The following is a 23,300-nucleotide window of genomic DNA, read 5'->3' as shown; positions in this document are numbered from 1 at the left end:
TATTCATGGTTTACTGGAAATACAGTAACCACTCGTTATCAGGGGACAGAAAAAAAACACGATATAACTGAGTAATAAAAATTCTGGGCTTTTACTAAACAAATTATACATGCTATGGAATCTCTATTCTTTCATCAGCAAGTGTTTCTGATATAAAATAAGCTTAGTTTTTCAATCCTGAATTTTATTTGTGGTTATATCAAATTAATTGACGTTTACGTAAACATTGATACCATGAACACCCATTTAGCATTATTGTTTCTTTAACAATGACATTGAAAGATAAATACTGTCAATATAAAATCAAAATATCAATTGCGATTTTATTATACAGTACTATATAATTTGCTTATTAGAAATTCGTGTAGTTTATATTTTTCAACAAAAATTATAAATGCTGTAATTGAAAATTTAAAAAATTAAATATTGAATATATAATAGAACATCAAAACTTATAAAATTACAAAGAGTAAAAATCCTCTAGAAGCAAAATAAAGTTACTAATGTATAAAAATTTTAAAACTTTCTGTTCAGAATTAAAGAAATTTTTTCCTTACACATTATGCTGTGAATTAGAAATTTCACACCCTTATGTGAATTGACACAATACCATTAATTCACATAAAGGTGTGAAATTTCAAATTCACAGAAACTTGTAAATGAGGAGACAGTACTTAAAACTAATAAACAAACAACTTTGATTATCATTTGTTTCCATTTGATATTAATCTATCTGCACCTGTTCTGCATATTTAGCTCTTGAGGAATTTATTGTTTCACCTTCAGTGGTAGTTTCAAGGACAATAGTAGAAATAAAATACAGGTATTTCGTTGCAAATAGAAATTCAGTGGCAATTAGCAATTTAAAATTTATTGACTCAAATGCTTTTAAAATTTGCGGGACCAAAAAAGCATGATATAAGGAGTGGCTACTGTATTACAGTATATACAGAATTTTTAATGTGTGTTTAACCATAACAGAATAGAAAGAAAATAACAATTTTTACTGCTATTTTGCTGAGTTTTCCTTCTGTGTTTTCACTTTGTTTTGTCACTATTGCACTCACTTTTCTCACTTTTTCAAAGGGGAAATAGCACTCCCAGGCCTGATTTTATGAAAATATTTTATTTGCATTCTACATGAAAGTTTATAATTAATCACTTATTTTAATTAAATGTTAAATAATTTATTTGATCTTTAAACACATCAAATATTTGAATTTGTAAAAAAATATAATAAGTTAGTAAAAGTGAGAAATTACAACTAGTGTTTTTCTTTTTATGTAATATTAATTTTCTATATTATATGATGATGATTAATTAATATTTTAATTTTGTTTAATAAGATTATTTGCACATACTCTTACAAAATATTTATTAATATTGAAATTATATATGTGATTTAGATGAAGTTGATTCACTATTAAATGAAAGGAAGGAAAATGAACATGAAGCAAGTAGGAGATTGAAAACAGAATTTCTTTTGGAATTTGATGGTGTAAGTATTGCTTTTGAACATTAACTAAAATAAATGATGATTATAAAATTTCTTGATTTACCTATATTTTCTGCCATTGATTTTTTTATCTCTATGTAAATGATTTTTAAATTTTTGTTGAGATTGCAATCAGACATTTGTAAAAATATGAATACTTACAGATAGCAGTAACTTTGTTGTTAATCTGTTCATAGAACAATCTGTTTTGGAAGCTGGGAGGCTGTTTTATAATTAGCTGTATGCATGCGTACATGTGTGTACACTGACAATTATAGAATATTATATAAATCCTAACATTAACATTTCAGAAAAACTATTGCAATGTTTATTTCAAAAGATCAGTTAGAATAGATGATAAATAACTTAAGTTTCTTAAAAAAACCACTTTCAAAACTTTTTAACACCAGCAGTTTATTACTAAGAATAAAAAGAATGAGAAAAGAATGTACATTTAAAAATCTTTGTATTTATTCTCATTTTTATTGTGCAGAAACTAGAATTATACCTTATTTTTGTATTTTGTCATCTTTCTAACAATGTAAAATACTTTTGGATTGATGTATTTTAGGTTTATTGTAATATGATTGATAAAGCAATAAAATAAAAATATCAAATTTCATTTTGCTATATATTATCTCAGCTTTATGGATTGACATCAGGTTTGTTTGTAATTGGAGAGGAATGTGTCCTCTTTCAAAGTCAGGATAGGAAAACTTTATCACTTTAAAGGGAAAGTAGCAGTAGAGGTAGTGCTGCCCTTCATTTTTTTTAGTCACACAGTTAACAAAAATCTATTAACTTAATTCAAAAATTAATATTGCTCAAAATATTACAGAAAGTATTAAAATTTTTTGCAAGTTGTTTAACCAAGAATGTTTTCTGTATAGAAAATGAAGCAGTTGAAGTAATGTGTGAACCATGAAAAATTTCCCATGCAATTGTATCATGTCGACTGTATAAATTTACTAGCTTTATAACTAATGAAATAAATACATTTGTCAGGATGCCTCATTAACACTGTTATGAAGTGAACAAAAATTTTAGAATTTTAAGTTTGCATTATGAAAATTAATATTTTTGTCATGTTGTTTTGCATGTTGAAATGTGATGCCTGCTATGTTCTATTGTTGCTTTCTTGTTTTTATTGTGCAGCAGAGAATACAAGGAATGGTATTTTTGTAAAAATAAATTTATTTTGAATTGCTGTTGTGACAAATTGCACTCATTTAAAGCAATGGTTACAGCATTCAATGCCCATAATTTGTTTTTTCTGCAAGACTCATGAATTTTTTCAGAATTTAATATATTCTGAGTCATGTGGGGCTCTCAGACCCCAGCTTTTGTTTTCTCAAAAAGTATTTGTGTAGTGAAAATAGTTTCAACTGCATGTCACTAGGTTGAAAAGTTAAATTTTTCAGCTATGTTTTTTTATAAAATTTTAAATACAAGAAAGTTGAAAAACATGTGCTGTGAGGTCTAAAACCCTGCACAACTTATCTTAACATACAAATATTTTTGTATTTCCTTTGGAATTAGCACAATAATGCCCAAAATGCATATCTTTTTAAATTATAGAAAATAAACCTACTTTTTCCATCAAGAAGAGAGTTCCTGTGTGATTTGTTCTCAACAACAACCTTGTGCTAATGCCGAAGGAAATACAACTAATTGAAAGAACAGTAAGCAATCAAGTACAAACCCAAACTTTTTAATTAAGAGAATGCTGTAATTTAAGAAATGCACTAATTTTTTGAAAAAATGATAAACTTTTAGAGTTTCTGACCTGACCTTTTCATTATTATTACTTTATTTTTTAATTATGACCATATTTTTATTTTCAAAGTATGTTCTGATGTTAATATCTTTTATTTTACAATAAATTACAGATAACATGAAAAATAAAGGAAAATAATGTTTATAAAATGATGATAAAACTTCTATTTATCTATTTAATTGAGACAATTCAGAAAATATTTTTAAATGCAGTTTATTAATTTGCAAATTTTTCACGTTGGGAACAAGTGAATATTTCATTTTAATGCAGTTGACATGAAATTTCATTCATTAAATAATGTTGAAAACAATTTTGAAATAGAAATGGATTTTCTTTTTCTGTTCTTTTTAAAGCTCTGTTTTGGTTTTTCATTAAAATTGAAACCATGGTTCAGTAAAGGAGACTGACTTGTCTTTGCTGCATGTGCATAACCATGTAAATAGGCAGTGATATAATAAGTGACTGGACTGATCAGAAACAAAGTAAACATTTCAATTTCACTTTTAAAATGCAGAGTTTTCCTGCATTTTGGCAAATATTACCAATTAATGTCTGTAGGCTTAGCCAAGACTTTAATCCATTTTATCATGAAGTTTTTTATAACTATTGCTGTAATATTAATTTTGTACTACAAATTTTTCAAGGACTGCTTTAATTTCTCTTGAACCTCATTTGCATGATCTGGCATATTTTGCATTTTGTAAGTCATGCTGTTTCATTAGTTTCCTTTTATATAAAAAAAAAGTGTTTTATTTTAAGGTAATTGCTAATAATTAATTTGAAAAAAATTGTTATTTTTTTGCATTTTTTAGAAGAATAAAAATAAATAAATAAAAGTAGATTGTTGACTCTAAACAGTCTAAAACAGGAGTTCTTAACCTGGGATTAGGGATCCACTGATCGATTTTTTAACAGTAATCAAACAACAATCAATTTCCTGGCCTTCATATTCATAGTATTGAAAAATGATTGTTTTAATGTAAATTATATTACTATAATAATCTTTAATTATTTAAATTATTAGTTCAGTTTTCATCAGATTGCTTATAGTGCAATGTAATATAACATATAACAAGTTTAAACATTTTCTGCTCTGCATGCACTAAAAGGATCTTCTATCCATGTCCATTATAGGTTGTCTGGTCCACAATAGAGGTTCAGTTTTTCACAATCAGTTCCTGATTAGGATGAGATGAGATATACAGAGTCTGATATTTATATCAAAAGAAATTCATGAAATTTGAGGTTCTGATCCAGACTCAAGTTTGGATATCCGAGAGTTGATAGGCTGTAACCTTTTATCACCTTCTTAACTGTCTGGAGCCAGACAGTTTTGTAATTTTTATATCATAGTATTTTAATGATATATTCCAAGAGTGCTTCATTCAGCGTATTCATGTTTTTTAACGACTAATGTTTAATGTCTTTTATATGTAGAAAAAATTGTAAAAAATAGGAGAGTAAACCTTTATTATATTTAATTTTCATTTTGTGTTTAGTCAAATTCAGATTTTTTTTTTTAATTAAGTAATCTATGAAATAAAATTTAATGCAACTTGTTTAACAGTTTTAAAATTATTTCTGGTTTTGTTTTTAGTTAAGATCAAATGGAGAAGAAAGAATTCTTGTGATGGGTGCTACTAATAGACCTCAAGAGCTAGATGATGCAGCTTTGAGGTAAATTTTTAGTAACTTCAATTATAGAATAATTATGTTTTATAATAAAATAAATTTGAAATCATACATTTTATTCGTATAATTAAAATATATCTGCAAAGTGTGATCAATGAGTTCCAAAAATTGTTTTCTTTTTTACAAAAATGAAAAGCATTAATGGGTAGATGTTGAATATCAGCAATAGTCTAGACCAGTATTGTTGAATATCAGCAATAGCGTACCAAAATACAGCTCGCAGGCCAGAACTGGCCTGCCAGGTCAGTTCATCTGGCTCACCACTGCACTATGCCACAAATGAGCTAAAACATAATTCTTTATATATGGAAATATCATAGATTGTAGATGAACTATGTAAAAAAAAAATTAAAATAACTAAGTAAAAATGCCAAAATTGGTCCAATTTGATTTTTGCATTTGACAGTAATATATTTAGGAAAACCTTCACAGTGAAGTGAAAAATTCAGCAACTTTTTGTATTTTGGATATCAGAGTGCTTTTTTGTGTATTTTCAATGAAGTTTCTAAGAAAAGCGATTATGAGCTTGCTGCAGCGATCATGTTTGTGTATTGGTAAATAGATATGTTGGTTTTCTTTATTTTTTGTGTATTCAGTATACTATATTGAACAAAATGGTTATGCAGCCCATGCTCATCATTCTCAGTTATTTGGCCCACTGTGAAAAAAGTTTGGTGACTCTGGTCTAGACCAGGGTTGGGCAATCCCAAAAAGTAATGGGCATGCCAATTACTTTTTCTGGCATATAACTCAGGGCTTATCTTAAAAAGTAAATATTCAACATCGTTGCTGAGTTGTATATTTCAACTTCAGAATAGTTTTATTGAGAGCAAACTAAATCTAGCTTTTTTCAGAGCCTGCATCTAGCTGCTAGAGGTTGGACCAAAGAATAATATACTCCCAAAAATTTCCATTGGCATGTGAGAGAATTCAGCATTGTAGATTAGGCAGTTATGGCATGCACACTTAAAAAGATTGCCCATTGCTGGTCTAGACATTGATTGTTTATGTACCAAATGTCATCTCTGTGGCTTGTGTTGTAGCAGGAAGAAGGGATACTATCTGTCATGCCAGTGTTACATTCCAAAATGTCAGACCTACAGGAACATGTGGCTACAAGTTTTCTGTGAATTTTGGGAAAACAGCCACAAAAGTTTACAAGTTGCTGAAAGAGTCCACCAAAGTGTCAGTTCAACACATTATTGGATCATGTCACAAGACAATGTCTGTGAACCAGTATTTGGTCAGACAGAATGTTCCATTGATCAAACATCCTCTGTATTTGCCATATTTGACTCCCTCTGACTTTTTTATTTATCTGAAACTGAAAACTGTAGTGAGGTTGTGGCTGATGTTTCCAATGTAAAAACGTGTACGTCAGATGTTCAGCACCACCATCCTGTAAGCCTAGAAGTTTGACAATGGCGTTTGGAACGTCAGTGGAATCATGCTTGACATTCCAAACGCCATTGTCAAACTTCTAGGCTTACAGGATGGTGGTGCTGAACATCTGACGTACACGTTTTTACATTGGAAACGTCAGCCACAACCTCGCTTGTGTTTGAAGGGAAAACTTTCAAAGACTTGGAAGCCATACAAGAAAATGTAATGAGGACTCTAAAGGCCATTCCAAAATGTGAGTTCCAGAACTGTTTCCAGCAGCTCCAGGAATGCTGGGAAAAGTTTATTATATCTCAAGGAGATTTCTTTGAAGTAGACTCGTTCTAAATGATGATAAGTGCTTTCATCTATTTAAAAAGTAATAATTCTCAGAACGTTTTGATCACACCTTGTATGTACAGGTTGCATCCAATCTTTTGAGCAATATTTTGCCAGCTGGTAGAAAACATTTGAAAACCAACATTTTTCCCAAACACTTTTTTTGATTCAGTCTTGGTTTCAAGTTAAGTGCAAGAAACTCAATTTTGTATTTGTGTAGAAAAATATTTTGGTTCAAGTTCAGTTAGTTATATCCAGTGCTGCCGTTTCTAGGGTAATTACCCTTTTCTAGGGTAATTTAAATCTCTGAGGGTAATGTTTACGGTAGTCTTTATATTTAGGGTAAATCTAGGGTAAAAACTGCTTTGTGATCTGATACTATTACCCATCATACCACAAGTTTTGCCAGAAAAGTTTTAGCTTAAAACCATTCTGTTTCCCTCTATAACTGGAGAGGTTTAGGATAGGTCAACAGAAGCTAAAGAAATAAAGCAGATTGGTTCTAGGCACACAGGTGCACACTGTATATTAAATCTGAGTAGGATTTTGCTTTTCTCAATCTTTATGCCATTGGGCCATTGGCACTTTCCATATCAGATGTAAATTAATACCTCTGATAAAGCTTAAAAATCCTAAGACATTTTAGTTATTAAGATTTTTAAAAACAATGAATTAAGAATTGTTTTGATTATTATTTCACGATAATAGTACAGGGATCTGCGTCGTAGAATTGTTTGTCTTATTTTTTTTTATCTGAGCACGAGCTCGATGATGGTCGAGCTTTTGCTTGAGCTCAGAGAGTTTTCTCAATTCAGGGTAATCTAGGGTAAAACAAAGGCACCGTCAGTGTAGTTTCACCAGAAGCAGGCGGTAGCACTGGCTATATCCGAAAAAAGCCCTAAACAAAAAAATTGATGAGAATATTTTGTTTGTTTGTATTGAGATCTTCACAATGGTGCAAGAAAAACATTGTCAAGGTCACCAAACTGACCTTGAAATGTTTGTTTTTTTCAGATATGTAACCGTTGCAATAATAAAGCTTTGTGTACTACCAATTTGAAAATTTTGCCCCAGAACTCGGGTTGATGGGCATGAAAATTTAAAAATGCTGTTAAGAAGATTAATGATTGCTTTTTAGTTTAAGATCTTCCTAAGACCTGTAGAAGACCTCATTAATAGAAAAAAAACCATGTTTTCTAGGTTATAAACAAATGTATTCAAAAGGAAAAATATGCCTTCATTCAAGAAAGAAAAAAGAAAACAGAATTTATCAGAATTGTTGACTAAAAGGAGCAATATTCAAAAAATAATTTTATAAGATTGACAGTTTTTTGTGCATAACTAGTAACCAAAACCAAATAAAAACGTGTAGGGAAAACTTTTTGTATTCATCATTTTCTATCAGCTGGTGAAATCTCTCAAAAGATTGGAGACACCTTATACGTTTAAAAATTTTAATTATAAAATATAGCTTAAAATTATATAAAATTAAAAATACAATGGGATGTTCAAATTTATTGCATTTTCAAGTTATTAAAATAATAAAATTTCATATCTTATTCTAGACTCTGTACTTAATCTAGAACAGATGTGAGAATACATGTTCATAACAATAAAACTGTAATGAAAATTAAGTTTGGAAATATATATTCTTGCAATTTATGAAATGTTAATTATACAATACAAGTTAACTGTCTTGTCAACTGATTAATCTATGATATATTTAATAATTAAATTAATTTATAAAATTTGTCTAATAACATTGTTGACAATAAAATCATTTTTGAAATGCACAGTTTGATCATCTCTCAGATTGCAAATGTTTGTATTTTGATTTTTAGTCAAATGTATTTTAGAAAATAAATTAACATAACCAACAGTAATAATAATTTATTTTAGGAGGTTTACAAAACGAGTTTATGTCACTTTACCTGAATGGGAAACGCGTATTGTTTTGTTGGAGAAACTTCTTGCAAAACAAGATAATCCTCTTTCTCACGAAGATTTGAAACATCTTGCCAAGTTAGTTAAAGTTTTTTTTAATTAAAAACTTATTAATTATATTATTTGTATTCATAAGCCAAATTAGATAATTTGATAATTTTCACAATTGCTGACATAGTTCTAGAGCTATTACTTTTTAATATTACTATCGCATAACTCAGAATTTAGAAGGAAGCTATAAATTGAACCAGGATAGCTTTTTTTTAATGGCAGCTGTCTGGAAATTCTTTTCTTATTGATAGCATTTTGATAATTACCTAATTATTTAACATTTCTTCCAGCAGTTATTTTCTTAATAATACTTAATAATACTAATGTTTTTTGGCTCTTCAGCAACCCTCCTCAAGTATATGAGTATAAAAAAAATTCAACTGAGCTTCTAAAAGTTTTCAGAAAGTTTAAAGCAGCCAACAACATTGGAGTATTCTATGTATTTGGAAAGTTCAAACTGGCCAATGTCAAATGAAATTTGAATTTAAATCTCAACCATTTGAAAAGTTTTAAATTAACTTCAAACAATTCATTCAAATTTCAAAATTGGATCAAACAAAAAAGATATAAAAAATTTTATGTAATATTGTATATTACATAAAATAATACTTTATTTACCAAAAATTGTAATTTCTGTATAACAATTTCCCTAAAGCAAATTTTTTATTTCAGGATTTAGCAACTTTGTTATATAGGAGTTTGACTGTATATGTTAAGTAAAGCATGCCAAGTCTATGGAAGACTTAATCTGGTTTTACTGTTAATGCAGCTGCCAATTTGTTCTTGCTTGTAAATTTCAATGGCCTTCTGCGTTTTGAGTTTCAATTTGTCAAAAAGTACTTTTAAAAGCTTAGCCAATTTGTTCTTGCTTTTATAAGAAAGAATGAATTGGTGGCTGCATTAACAGTAAAGACAGATTATCTTTCATAAGCTTGGCATGCTTTACTTAACATATATATGATATAGGTATAAGGAAGTGGCTATAATATATTAATTTTGTATATCTTTTTTCATTTGATCCAATTTTAAATTTGAATTAACTGTTCAAAGCTAATTTAAAACTTTTCGAACGAGTAGAATACTCTATCATTGACTGCTTTAAAATTTTATCAAACTTTTGGAAGCTTAATCACATTTTTTCTGCTCATATATACCTGAGAAGGGCTGCTGGAAGAAGTGTTAAAACATTAGGTAATTATTAGTTATCTTCGTTCCAGCTTTTGCAATGTTTTTAGATAAGCATTTTGTTTTGTTTTTTTTTAACTTTGATAAAACATAAAAACAATTTAATTGAATATATCATTATGAAATAGTTTATAGAACAAAAGTTATAATGTGCTATCTCAACTTGATTATCATGCAAATCATTATAAATTCTCTGCAGCTGTTTTAGTATTTTCATTTTTTTGTTGATCACTATTCACTTCTATCACTAAAGCTAACAAGTTTAATAACATTATACTTATCATATTCTTTTGATAATGATTATGACAGCTTCTTGGGAATGGGAGCATGCAAATGATTTTATAGCAGAGATTTCCAACCTGGTCACTAACAACCTCTGAGGGAGTTAATCAATTTATCTTGGGATCAGCAATTTACTAGTTGTTATTTAGAGGATCAGAGGAATTTATTTTTATTACATTTGGATGTAATAAAAGTTATAATATATAATTATAATTAATATACTTTACTAAAATTTAAAAGTATAATACAGAATTTTTTAATTTTGACTTAATCCTTATTTGCATTCTATTTGCAATTTATTCTTTTGTACCAGTGTAGAAGGGAGTTGAATGAAATTTAATTTTGTAAAGGGTTGTAGTAAGTACTCTATTTGAGTTATGATTTACAAAAAATTTGGCTTAATCAGTGTAACAAGCATCTCCACATATGCCTGAAAGTGTTACTCCTTTGAAAAATCACACAAGCAATAAATTTATGCGCACTTGGCATTTGGCAGACGTTGCTTGGCTGGACATACAAATTTTTTGCTGTTTTGTGTATTACTCAGTTGGCAATATGCAAATAAAGGGAACCATGAAACCTTGTGTAATCTCTGCATTGTTCAAAACATGAAAAATGGCAAGACAGAGGCTAGGACTGCAAGTACACTATAAAATTTTCCAGAAACAACAAAATGAAACAGCTGTACAGCACAATGCTCAGGAATTGTTTGAATCAGTCTACTGTCAGAACCTTCCTCAGACACTGAAAAGAAACCAGTTCTGTCATTTCTGAATGCAATAACACAGTAATGAATGCAATGCTCTGAATGCAACAATCTGCAGTAATGGCAGATCACTAATAACTACTGTCAGGTAAGATTGAATTTTGCATCAACTTGTCATGCTGTACCATCCTGCTACATTTGTGGAAGTTGCAGAACTATGAAGCAAACAAATGGGCCAACCTGTACCTCAACAAACTGCTAGTAACAGGTTACATGACATGGGTTATGGTTTGTACAAGAGTAAGTGAAAGCTTATGTTGATGCCAGTTCAACAAAAGTAGTAGTTTGCATGGGATAGGGACCACCTTAAAGGCAGAAGATAATTTGGTCTAATGAGTCACTCTTTCCAATCCTATATGAAAATATTGAATACAGAGTAATCTGCCAGTCAAATGAAGGACTCACCCAAAACTATGTGAAGCAGTAAGTCAAGTTTCCAAGCATGTATCAAGTGTAGTGGGTGTTTTGGTATTCTGGCATTGGTGATTTGGTTTTGTATGATGGGACTGTCAATGCACAATGCTACCAAGAAATTTTGCAACAGCATTTGTTGCCTTCCATAACCCATCTTTAGCTGCAGAGAGATGCTATTTTCCAGCAAGATATCACCAAGTTGCATACTGCATGCTCCACTAGTGCTTTGCTTTGCCAAAATGGAGTCCAAGACCTGGACTGGGTTTCAAATTCTGATTTGAATCCAATTAAAGTCCTTTAACTTGTCCTCAAGAAAGTGGTGCAAAAATGCATACCCTGAGCTAAAGATCAGCTGAAGACTGTTCTTTGGGAAGAGTTGGCCAACATTCCACAAGATTTTTGCCTTTCCTATATCATGTTGATGCCTAGGCGAGTTGCCAACATGTATGTGGCAAAGAGGAGGATCCACAAAGTAGTAATTTTATGCAAATGCTGGATGCAGGTAAATTTATTGCCTCTAATTTTTTGGAGGAATAAAGCTTTCAGGCATATATAGAGATGCCTGTTACAGTGATTGAGCCAGTTTTTTTCTAAACTGTAACTCAAGTAGAGTACTTTATTTATTAAATGAGTTTCATTTTAAGTTCAAATGAATCCAATTTTCTTACCATCCATAAAAACCACAAATGGTGTGTGCATATATGTATTGCCATGGGGAAAGTAAATTAATGATTATAGCTTTTTTGTTTTTACATTTTAAAAGTGATAAAACTATTTTGATTGATTAGGTTAACTGAAGGATATTCAGGTAGTGATTTGACAGCACTTGCTAAAGATGCTGCTCTAGGACCAATTAGAGGTAAGTGTATAAAAGTTTTAGTTTCTATTATGTATTTAAAAATCTTTTTAATTAATAAATTAATCAATCTTTGTTGGTCAAAAGAAAAAAAAACTAAGTGCACTGCTTGGATCAAGCTTAGTGACCCCCCAAAAAAAACTAATTGGCACATATAATTATAAATACAATAACAATAGAATATGATGAAAATATTATAATGAGAAATGTTTATATGCAGAATGATTGATAAAATTTTGAAAGGATGAGAAAATGTGAATCCTGCACATACTTGTGTTTTAATAATAAATCCTTAACTTTGAAAATGTTAAAGCATATTTTTATTTTTCTGTAAATTTTTTATTCTTTGATCTTTCATTGTGTAATACTCGGAATTTTTATACTAACAAAGATAACAGATTTTTGTCTGGTAGCTAGGAAACATTTTGTTACATAAAATTTCTTTTCTGTTTTAAGGAAGTATGATGATGGCCAGTTTGTAAGCCTGATATGGATAAGTTTAACAATGACATCAAGACCTTAAGGTACTTGGATGAAGAGTGTAAACAAAGCTGAATTGTGAATACAAGTATACTAGCAATAAAAAAAATTGCTAGTATACTTGAAGCACCATTTACTCTGTAGTGGACAATTTTGGAACTAAAATTCTTTTGTAAAATCCTTCTATACAGTCTCTTTGTATAGCATGTACACAAATTTTGGTGTCAATCAGCTTATTGGTTGGATTGCAATGCTATTGTACTGTACACAGTGATCATAATTAAAGTTGTCCTATTTAAAGAACAACTTTAATTAGCATGGCAATTGTATTTTCTTCCTGCACCTGTTCACACAAACAAAGTTTCTCAATCAAGGAGTTCCTTCTCTTAAAAGACCTCCATATTTTTTATATTTACTATGTCTTTTTCTTGAATGATACCTTAACATTGAATATTATTTTTAATAAATGAAGTGTTTATTCTTAAAACTCAGCCTTGAAACATAATGCTAATATTTCATTGTTGTTGTTATTACTAATCAGATAATACATAATTATTTTTTCCAGCATTTAAAACATCCTTACCTAAAATTACCTAACATTTAAAACATCCTTTATATAATGATCATGGAACTTCTTCAACATAATTTAAAATATTTGTCATTGTGATTTCAGTAAGCATTTTAATTTCAATATGCACCATTTGAAACTACTTGAATGGTCTATTAGAACTTGCATTGGTGGTCATTTTGCTTTTGATACAATCCTATCTGTATTTCCATGTTTCACAAATACAATGTAGATTATGTATAGTATAAATTCTAGTTTGTGGAACACTGGCACGCTGGATTATTGGCTAATTTTCAGAGGGTGCCAGACATTCTGAATTACAGGGTGCTGTATTTATTTGTTAGAAAAATATTAGGGGAAACAACAATTAAAATTTATCACTATATTTCTTTAGTTTTTATTGTTGTATATTTTGTTGCATTTAAAATACTTTATTTCTTAATAATAATTATTTTACAATTGATAAAATAATAATAATGATGATAAATTTTCAATCCAAATTTATAATTTTTAATATTTTTATTAAAATATGTTTTGTCAAAAATAACAAGTAATGAAAATTAAATTTTCTTAATATAAATTGTTGATTTTTATAATTTTTAAATTTTTAAATACTAATACATATTAATATACTATAGAATTACAACCTGAAGAAGTGAAAAGTGTTGATCCTAAAGAGGTGAGAGAAATATTATTTAATTCACTTTGATTCAATGAAATTTATTATTTGATATTGCATAGTTTGAAACATTTTGTAATAATTCATTTATGCAATGATCTAATGTTGTTTAGATGTAATTTTATTTCTGTTGAATTTAGTAATCTGTTTTACTTACATTTTAACTTTGTATATATTAGTATTTTCTTTTAAATTTAGTCATTTTAATACAGTTTTTTGTAATCTTTTTCAAAAAATAATTACAAAAGTAACATAAGTATAATTCCTGTATCATTACAGTAGAAATTAAAGGCACAAATTTTCATGTTAAACTTGAAAGAACAGATTTTAGTTACAATCAGCATAATGAGGCTTACACAACAACTGAACTACTGACAGAGAGAGAGAGAGAGATGAAACTCGAGACAATATAGGAAAAATAATCACCTGGCATCATTTTTACTATCAAATGCTACACAAATCCTTCACTTGTCATGCAGTGAGAACTCAGTTTGCCAACAGTGTGCTTGCATGACTTACAAATTTGACTTGTGCCAATGGCTTTGTACAAATGTCTATAGTGTTCTCTTTGGTGCATACAAACTTTACTTCCACTGTGAATCCTGCAACCAATTTATGTACAAACATTAAGCATATATCTTACTTTCCATTTGACTATCATGGACTTACACAAATCAACTGTAGTGCTATTGTTAGCCAGAATTATTATTCTTGCTTGCTTTACTTTGTTTTTAGCAAGAACTTCATTCCAGAACTGATCAACTTAATAGTTCTTATGAATGCTGATCAAAACATAAAATTAAGCTTTTATTATGCTCAAAGCCACACAACTCTGTTTTGATGTAACCACAACATTGGTATTTCACCAGCTTGCAGTATACAACTACTCATTGAATATTTGTTATAGTGGTCATTATAGTTTGCATTACAAAACATGGTCAATATGCTAGATGGTGGGCCAATTTTTAAGTCCTTGTTCTTTCCCTGCAGGTATTGTAAAACATGTTTTGAAACCTTCCAGTATTGTATTCTGGATTTTCAAAGAACCTCCCCAATGGTTATAATACATGCTAAGTCTGCTCTAGTGGTACAAAAACTAGGTAATGTAAGGATCTCACTGATTCCTTGCATGGCACTTTTTTTTATATTTTAGCTACAGTCACCAGCAACTCCTTTTTTGCTTAACATTGTGCCTGGCACAACTAGTAAGTTTGCTGATTTACACTTTGACATGTCACTGTTTCAACAAATATTTGATGTAACCAGTCTGGCATAAACTGTGCCATCATTGTTCCTTAGCACTTTGACACCAAGTGACAATGTTGGGGGTTTGCCAAGAAATCATAATTCAAGGATCTGTACTAGTTTGTGTTAACATTTTCATGCAATATTTATTGGTAGCAAACATTGTGAAATCAACATATGTGATTATAAGTTGTATACCACCCAAAACAATGGAAAAACGTAGATCACTCCACTTTTTGTTTAAATCGAAATTGTTCACACATTCCATTGAACTATATATGAGTCCCTTGTTTCAAGCCATATAAGTTGCCTATGGTTTTCCAGATTTGATTTGGCTTTGGCATGAAACTATCTGGAATTTTAACATAAATCCTTGTCTTTAGCTTCCCATTCAGATATGAGATCTTTACATTGGCTACTTTGACACACCACTTGCATATTACTGTAGTACTGAATAAGATATTCAACTTAGTCCATGACTTGGTTACTTCCACAGTCCACTAACATTGTAGATTTTCCAGCAGCCAACTATGCCATCATGTTAACAGACACCATACTATCAATAGTAGTCACTTCATGCTTGTTACTGCTGCTGTCATTTTCTGGCTTGTCATGCAGAAGTGACAGAAATGATCGCATGACCAGCAGCTGCCAGTGATGCACCCGGAGGAGTGGGCCAAAGGCCCTGGCACCCCCAAAGTAAAAGCAAAAGAAACACTAGTAAATTTTCCAAAAATATTTTCCTAATTAAAATTCATTTTTTTTATTATTTATATTATGTCATGTGTTCTATATTACTTATGAATTAGTAATCACATAAGGTGAGAATTTTATTATGTTTGCATTAAAAAATTTTTTATTCGTTCAACAGTACTCCCCAAGATTAAATCCTGAATGTGCTACGGGCAGCTGCTTTCTTCCTGTTCCTTTTGTTACTAATATTAATTGCAACGGATTGATGATGCTCTTCATTGTTATCTTCATTATGATATTTCACATCAACACATAATATGTCTTTTTACTCTATACAGAATATATGTATTTGGCAATGGGTCATCAATCATGTTACTATCATATCAAAACCTGGTAGTAAGCTGCTCATAACATAGGCAGTTATTTGGATATCTGTCACAATGTCCCCTCCTCTGCCTGAAATTTTGACACTACTATTGCCAGGCTCATCATATAATTCTGTGCCAATGTATCTTCAACATACTTTGTCTATATCTAGTGACACTAATGCTTAAAACACTTGTGTGTGGCAAGAGTGTACATTTGTTTTAGCTTGTCCTACATTTACTGGGATTACATAAGTGCTTAATATGTCTCACAAGATAATCAGTTACAGCAGTAATTATAATACACAACTTTAACCCTACATGGGTTGTTATCCTCTACCTCTGAATCCACATGTTTCCATACACCCTTTTTGGTAAGGACTAGCTCAACTGTCAATGACTGTATCAAAGGTATTGCTGCCATTGAATTTTGTAATCCCATAGGTTTTACCTTCACTTTCTCTTTTCACCTTCCTGAGATCAGAAATTACAACACTTGACAAACTTTAGTGAAGGAAATTCACCTGCAAAATATCACAATTTAGAAAAGTCCTTACTAAACACTTAGGAGTGAATGTGTAAAGTACTATTTTTAGTATCTTAGGAAACCGACACTAACTGCGGCCGGTAAAACTTCCGTTAACCTAACGGGTACTTTACGCAGATTCGAGATTAGTTTGCCAGGCCTGGGCTTTTAGCGTGCACCGAAAAAATTAGTAAGAATAACGACAAATATCAAGTCAAAGCAAAAGTTTCAAATATATTTAATTAGTAAATTGAATTTACTATGTACAATTGTCTATAATCCAAAACAAAATTTATTAACGAAAATCAACAAGTCAACCCGACAATAAAACTCAGCTACTTAGCTTAACTTAATCTTAATTCCCCTTTGAAAATTCGACAAATCAAATACTTAGGAACTATGAACAGAATCTCTTACGAACTAAACGTCTATCCGTCACCTCACTATACTAGGAACCTGTTTCCTCAATCTTTTTGCTATCGTCAAATCGAATTCCTCTTTAACACTTTGAATCGCCTAATTCTCAATCTGGACTTCGACCAGGAATCACCTCGATCTGGAAATCACCTCATCCTTCTTCGGTTAGCGTGCTGGTTTTATGCTGTGAGGTGACGTCACAATTCAGCTGGGTTACTCCCCTTATTTACATACTTAGTTTTCTAACATTAAGTTTCTTTCTGGCAGCTTTAATTTTCCAACAAAATCTTACAAACGGTTTACAAAGTATTTAGCACAATTTTCTGGGATGTTATGACGGTTTAGTAAGTATTTCTTTTCTAGTGAGTGTGGGGATTCCCCCTCCATTTTTTCTGCGGACTGTTTATTTCCGCTGGGCAGCGCAAGTGCGCGTGATTTTTTCTACGGCGCTCGTTCTTTCGTGAGTTGGTTTATTATCTTCTTTTTTGGTTACTAATAAGAGGGTGGTAGGGAACCTTCATCCTAACTAAACATAAGCCCCAAACAAAATATAATAAAACGAAAAAAAATAATAAAATAAAAATGACACTCGGACTCAGTTCCTTACAAATGGATTGACCATTCAAGAAAGTATTTCTCAGAAAGTTATTTAACCATTTGGTTGAATGTTTTCAAGTTTCTGGACAACACGAAGTTTACACTGACACAACAATTTTATGCAATAAGACCCATGTAAATGTCATATGAATAGTTTATTATTGGTCACTGATAAACCAATGCACAAAATTTTGATTTTTAGCCAGACTTCCATAACTCAACTTTTTAACTCACAAGGAGACAGCTAGATGTTTGCCTCTCCAATTCAAATGAAAGTTGGTGAGTAAGTAGCCCTAAACACAAACAGATCCTTGTCCAAATAATAGGACCCACTTTCGAAAAATGGACCTCTGAAAAAACCCATTTTTCAGCAGATGGACGAAAAAGACAAATCTGATATGAAGATAGAGTAGTATAGTTTCAGAATTTTTTTTTAATTGTTAATGTTATAGATAATTTCCTTATGCACTCATGTTTGTTACACTTCAAATATAACAATATAACCCTATCTGAAAATTAATATGAAGAAGTAAAAATTTTATTTAATAATGACACACAAGAGTTAAATCTACAGAGACTTTGTTTTTGCTAAATAGGAAATGGTATCATGTTTTTTTAATCTTTTGTGTTACGTGCTTTAAACGTGAGGAATAACAATAGTAATAATAATTCTAATGATAGAGTAAAATAATAAAATCATTTTGTTACACATTTAAAAAAATGCAAAGGCTCATACCTACATCATGCAACTCCCACACCTAGCATCTTATCCACTCAACTATATCAGTTATGAGAATTGAACCTTCCAAAGATCTATAAGCCAGATACTCGATTTTTAGAAGCCCATTTTTCAGAAACGCTTGAGAACTGGGTCCTATTTGTGTTTAGGGATGTGTGTTTGCCAAGTTTTGTTCGAATTGGAAAGGCAAATGTCTGACTATCTCTCTGTTAGTTTGCATTTTTCCTTCCCAATCAATTTGATTTCTGGATGAACTACAAGATTAGTTCAAATGGTTTCAGGATTGATTACATGCAGTTGCATAATGATCAATATAAATGAAAAAATGAAAATCATGCAATAAACTTATCAAAATTTTTCATTTATAGCTTTTTAAGAGATTTTAATTGTTTTTAAATACTAACATTAAAAATATATTATTACAATACAATATTAGTCTATGCATAATTTATTCTCAAAAATTCATATTTCTAGTAGAATATTAAAATAAGGCTTCTAAATTAGTTTTAAGAACTTAACAGAATATTTTTCTGATCATAAAAAGTTGAATCACATTTTAAGTTTTTGAAAAATACTTCAAAAGAACAATAAAAATGTTCACATTATGATGTAAGTACACATCTCGCAACAGATCTTTACTTGTGGACTACTGCTGGAGCTGGAGTTTTTATCTTTGCTGAAGTTGTCTCCTATTGGAAAACCCACAATAAATTAAATTGTGCAATAACTGCATTGTAATTTTATGCAATAGATGTAAGACTTACGAAAACTTCATTTTATTTAAACATCTTTTTGGCACTTTGAATAACATTCCAGGCAAAATGCATTTCAGGTTTTACAAAAGTATTCTCTCTTTAGTTGTGTTTTGACTCTCTAGTGCCTGTTTAAAAATGACATCTCAACAATACCTCAATGTACAGCATGTTAAAAACCAAATACACATTTAATAAGGTTAAACCACTCTTCCTTGTACAGTCTTTCCTGATAATACTAATATGTTATGTTTTTATCTAAAAATTTCCATCTTGTTTGTCGGAACTGCTTTTTTGTCATAATATAAACAGTTTTTTTTATTATTCTTTTGAAGTATTTTTTAAGAATATTTTTAATTAATGGTTTAAAAATATTTTAGTATTAAGAAAATACAGAAATTTTTAAAAAAATATTAAAGTTATTTGAACTGTGTGTTTCCAGATGCGAAAAATCACAATTGCTGACTTTTTAGAATCATTAAAACGCATTCGTCGGAGTGTTGCTACAAAAACATTGTCTGAATATAATTCTTGGAATCAAGATTTTGGTGATGTTAGTATCTGACAAAGATTTCATACTATTTTTGAAGAATATGCCATGGACTAAGAGAGGGAGATTATTGCTTTAAAATAAACTGACTTTGTGATCAATTTACGAATATTTCTCTTTTGAAGAATAAACTGCTAATTTTTGTGTAAAGAAGAGAGAACGGCTTTTGTAGGATGCAATAAGTTTGCTTATGGCTCTCTCTTATTGGCTTTGCTACAGGAACTGCTAATATCTAATTCCACAAAAACTAATACCAGAAATTTATTAGCTGTTCTGTGTTTTTACATATTTAAAAAATGTATCAAAATATGTTTTCATATTTCTAGCATAAATTTTGTTTACATACATAAAATGATACTAAATATGATGCACTATTAGGAAAATGTACACATTTGTAAATATTTAAGGAAGATATTTAGTCCATTTTGATAAGTTCTGACGTCATTAGTGGTAGTAAGACTTCCGTGTGCTCAACATAAATATCCTTAAAATATATAAAATGAGCACTGTTCATAAATAGTCATCAAGTGAAACAGTTTAAGTTGAAAATTTTGTTTAATTGACAATGTAGTATAAAATTTATTTAGAATTGTCTATAAATGCTTGTAATTTTTAAAATGTATATATTTTATTTTAAAATTACAGTCAAATACTTTTTAAGAAAATAGATTCTTGCGAAATATAATTCTGAGAAAGTTTTCATGAAGAAATGAAATACTATTAATTTTTATTTCAGCAATACTTCAGAACTTCTCTTGTACATACATTAGATGTACAGAATTCATCATCTACAAAGCTAAAGAGAATACAAAGTTTTTTTTATAATTGTTATATAGATATACATCAATATAATTTGAATTTCTTTCAGATATTAAATTTCTCATTTATTGAATTCAAAATGTTTGACACAATAGCCTTTAAATATTTCATTTTAAAAGTTTCTTTAATTATATTTCAAATCAAAGAGAGTAAGAAAGATTTTAAATATATCCCAAACTGATGTAATAAGTTTAAAATGTATTTTTGTTGAAAAAGTTTATTCTGATGAAATTATCGAATTCAAATATATAAGAATAATATAAATATTACAAATTATTAGCAGCATTCTTGAAATATGAGATGCTTATAATTAAAAAATTAACAAGGAATGATAAACAAAAACTAATATTTTATTTAATATAAATATTACTAATTATCTCTAAAACAAAAGTAGGTAACTTCTTAAATTTTTTAATTTAAAAAAATGAATATATACAATATATACAATATAAACATTTATATACTTATAATAATTTGTTGATTAAATTATCCATATTCTATATGTTTTGTTGCTGCTGATTTCAAACATTATCATGCCAATTCATAAAGCACTTTGCAAGAAAGTTATGTCATAGAATGTTTCAACTGTCTTGTTAATTATCATCTATAATCTGATGTTATGGTTAATTGTTGAATTCTTTTTTTAATATTGTATGCAGCTTATTTGGTGCCTGTATATCTTTTGTATTATAACAAAACTATTTTTCTTACCTACTCACAAAATTTGCTCTATATATGTATATAAAAAATATATATATATATAAAAACATAAATACTATATTCATCATGCACCAAGCAATCAATACTTTGTGCAAAGTCAAGTATCATTGTCATCTCTGTGATAAGTTGTTGAGTGTAAAATATACAAAGTTAAATATTTTCCAAAATGCAATATGTCTATTTGTGATTCCTAATTTTTAAAATTTACATTAATGTATTTTGTGAACGATGCTCAAAATGTGCACAATTTATATTTTAAGTTATACATAAAGAAAATGGAAATTAGCGTTTAGTTCTCGTTATATTGCAAACCTGTTAAAAAATCTTTATAGATAAATTATATACATATTATTTTCATTTCATCACGTCACATTTTGAAGTTCAAATTTAAAAGAAAAGTCAAAGCTTGCCATAAAAATTTTCTACAAAATTTTTTATAAACAAATGTTAAGAAGACATTATTATTTCAAAATCAATGGATCATTGTCACTTTTGGTGGTAAATAATTTAGTTTCTGCCGGAATGCAATCACTTTAATTCATCATCTTTCTTCTCATTAATTTTCTAACTTTCCAATCTTAGAAAAGACCAGTAAGGTCTTTGAAAGGATTGCTGGAATATATATCATTTCCATCTTACTTATACTAAATTCATTTTGCCAATTCTGATATTGGAGATTGCATCAAAGCGGAGAGTTCAATAATATTTACATCATTCTTATGAAATGTCGTTTATGAGATTATTAATTTTTTCATTAACATCTCGCTTAATTTTAGTTTGTTTCTTTCAATTACCTACGATCATTGTATTCATAATTATTAAAGTTTTTGTTTTTCTCGGTAAATTGCTAATGAATTTATTCTGAACAGAAACTAAGCATCTTACATAACATCAAAAAAAAATCGTTCTTAAAGGTAACATTTTTATCATTGTATTTATTTATTAAATATATAATAGGAAAAAATATTTGCAGATTTCTTAGCTACAAATAAAAGTTTCTGAAATTTGATATTTCGATAAGGTCAAATAGATAGATCATACTTTGGGTTTGGTCAATGTAGAGATCATATTTATAAATGGTCTTTAGTGGTATTGAAAGAATTTGATGTTTGCATTCAGACTATATAATAAGGGTTTTATATAAAGTATCATGAGATTGTATGGTTACGATTGAATAAATGTCTGCATCACTAAATGAAAAAGTGAATGTTGCATATTTTAAAAATGAAAAAAATATATATATATATTATGTTAACTGGATTAAAAAATAATTATTTTAGAAAAATTAATGTGATATCTACATGATATTATTAGCTCTTAAGTTTTTCTCACTGCTGTGCATCACGTGTTGCATTGAATTAATAAAAGATTTTCATGTAAAACTTGATTGTATTATGACTTATTTTAATGTAACACCATTTCCATATTTGAAATAGAATATCTCATGTAAATATTTATAAATTTTATTAGTTTAAAAAGTGAAAAATTATTAATTTTAGAATTAATCTGTAAATTACTTCTTTTTATATTATTGTAGTCAAGTAGTGAAGGATGAGACACAACATATCCAATAAATATTATTTTTGAAAAATTTCTGGAGTTCTTCACACACCCAAATTTAATCCCAGGTCTTCTAGAGTGGTATGCCTTTGTCATCCAGCCGCCATATTATAGACCAGGGTTTGTCAACCTGGATTCTGCAAGTTTTTAAGGTTTTCTTCGTGTTAGATGTGCCTTTCTCCGTGATACAACAAAACCTCGAGAGATGGCACTGCCAATAGCTGGGCACAGCCACGGGTGACAATTTTTCTCTAAAGTAAAACTAAACAAAAACATTCAGTCACCAGTAAAACATGACAATGCCCTTAGTTCATCACCCTCAGACCATTTCGTACCAAATTTTCGAAGGTTCTATTTACCATCAATAAATAGAACTTGGAATAGCTAAGGTTCAACCAGGGTGTTAGTG

At 29.5% G+C, this 23,300-nt stretch overlaps 1 protein-coding gene across 1 annotated transcript in view; it reads left to right on the top strand.

Annotated features, from left to right (window-relative positions):
• LOC136977849 (spastin-like) overlaps positions 1-21,368 on the top strand; it is a gene marked incomplete at its 5' end in the record, with an annotated part of 41,476 nt that extends 20,108 nt beyond the window's left edge. Inside the window, 6 exons of the mRNA XM_067273434.1 lie at positions 1,407-1,498; positions 4,870-4,949; positions 8,583-8,705; positions 12,114-12,184; positions 13,868-13,908; positions 19,685-21,368. Coding sequence (XP_067129535.1) covers positions 1,407-1,498; positions 4,870-4,949; positions 8,583-8,705; positions 12,114-12,184; positions 13,868-13,908; positions 19,685-19,807 — 530 coding nt within the window. The remainder of the gene's footprint in view (positions 1-1,406; positions 1,499-4,869; positions 4,950-8,582; positions 8,706-12,113; positions 12,185-13,867; positions 13,909-19,684) is intronic.
• Positions 21,369-23,300: the final 1,932 nt, after the last annotated feature.

The sequence above is a fragment of the Centruroides vittatus genome, unplaced genomic scaffold, assembly GCF_030686945.1.
Source record: "Centruroides vittatus isolate TY-2023 unplaced genomic scaffold, ASM3068694v2 contig_480, whole genome shotgun sequence".
NCBI lineage: Eukaryota > Metazoa > Arthropoda > Arachnida > Scorpiones > Buthidae > Centruroides > Centruroides vittatus.
This window is presented reverse-complemented; position numbering and strand designations above follow the sequence as displayed.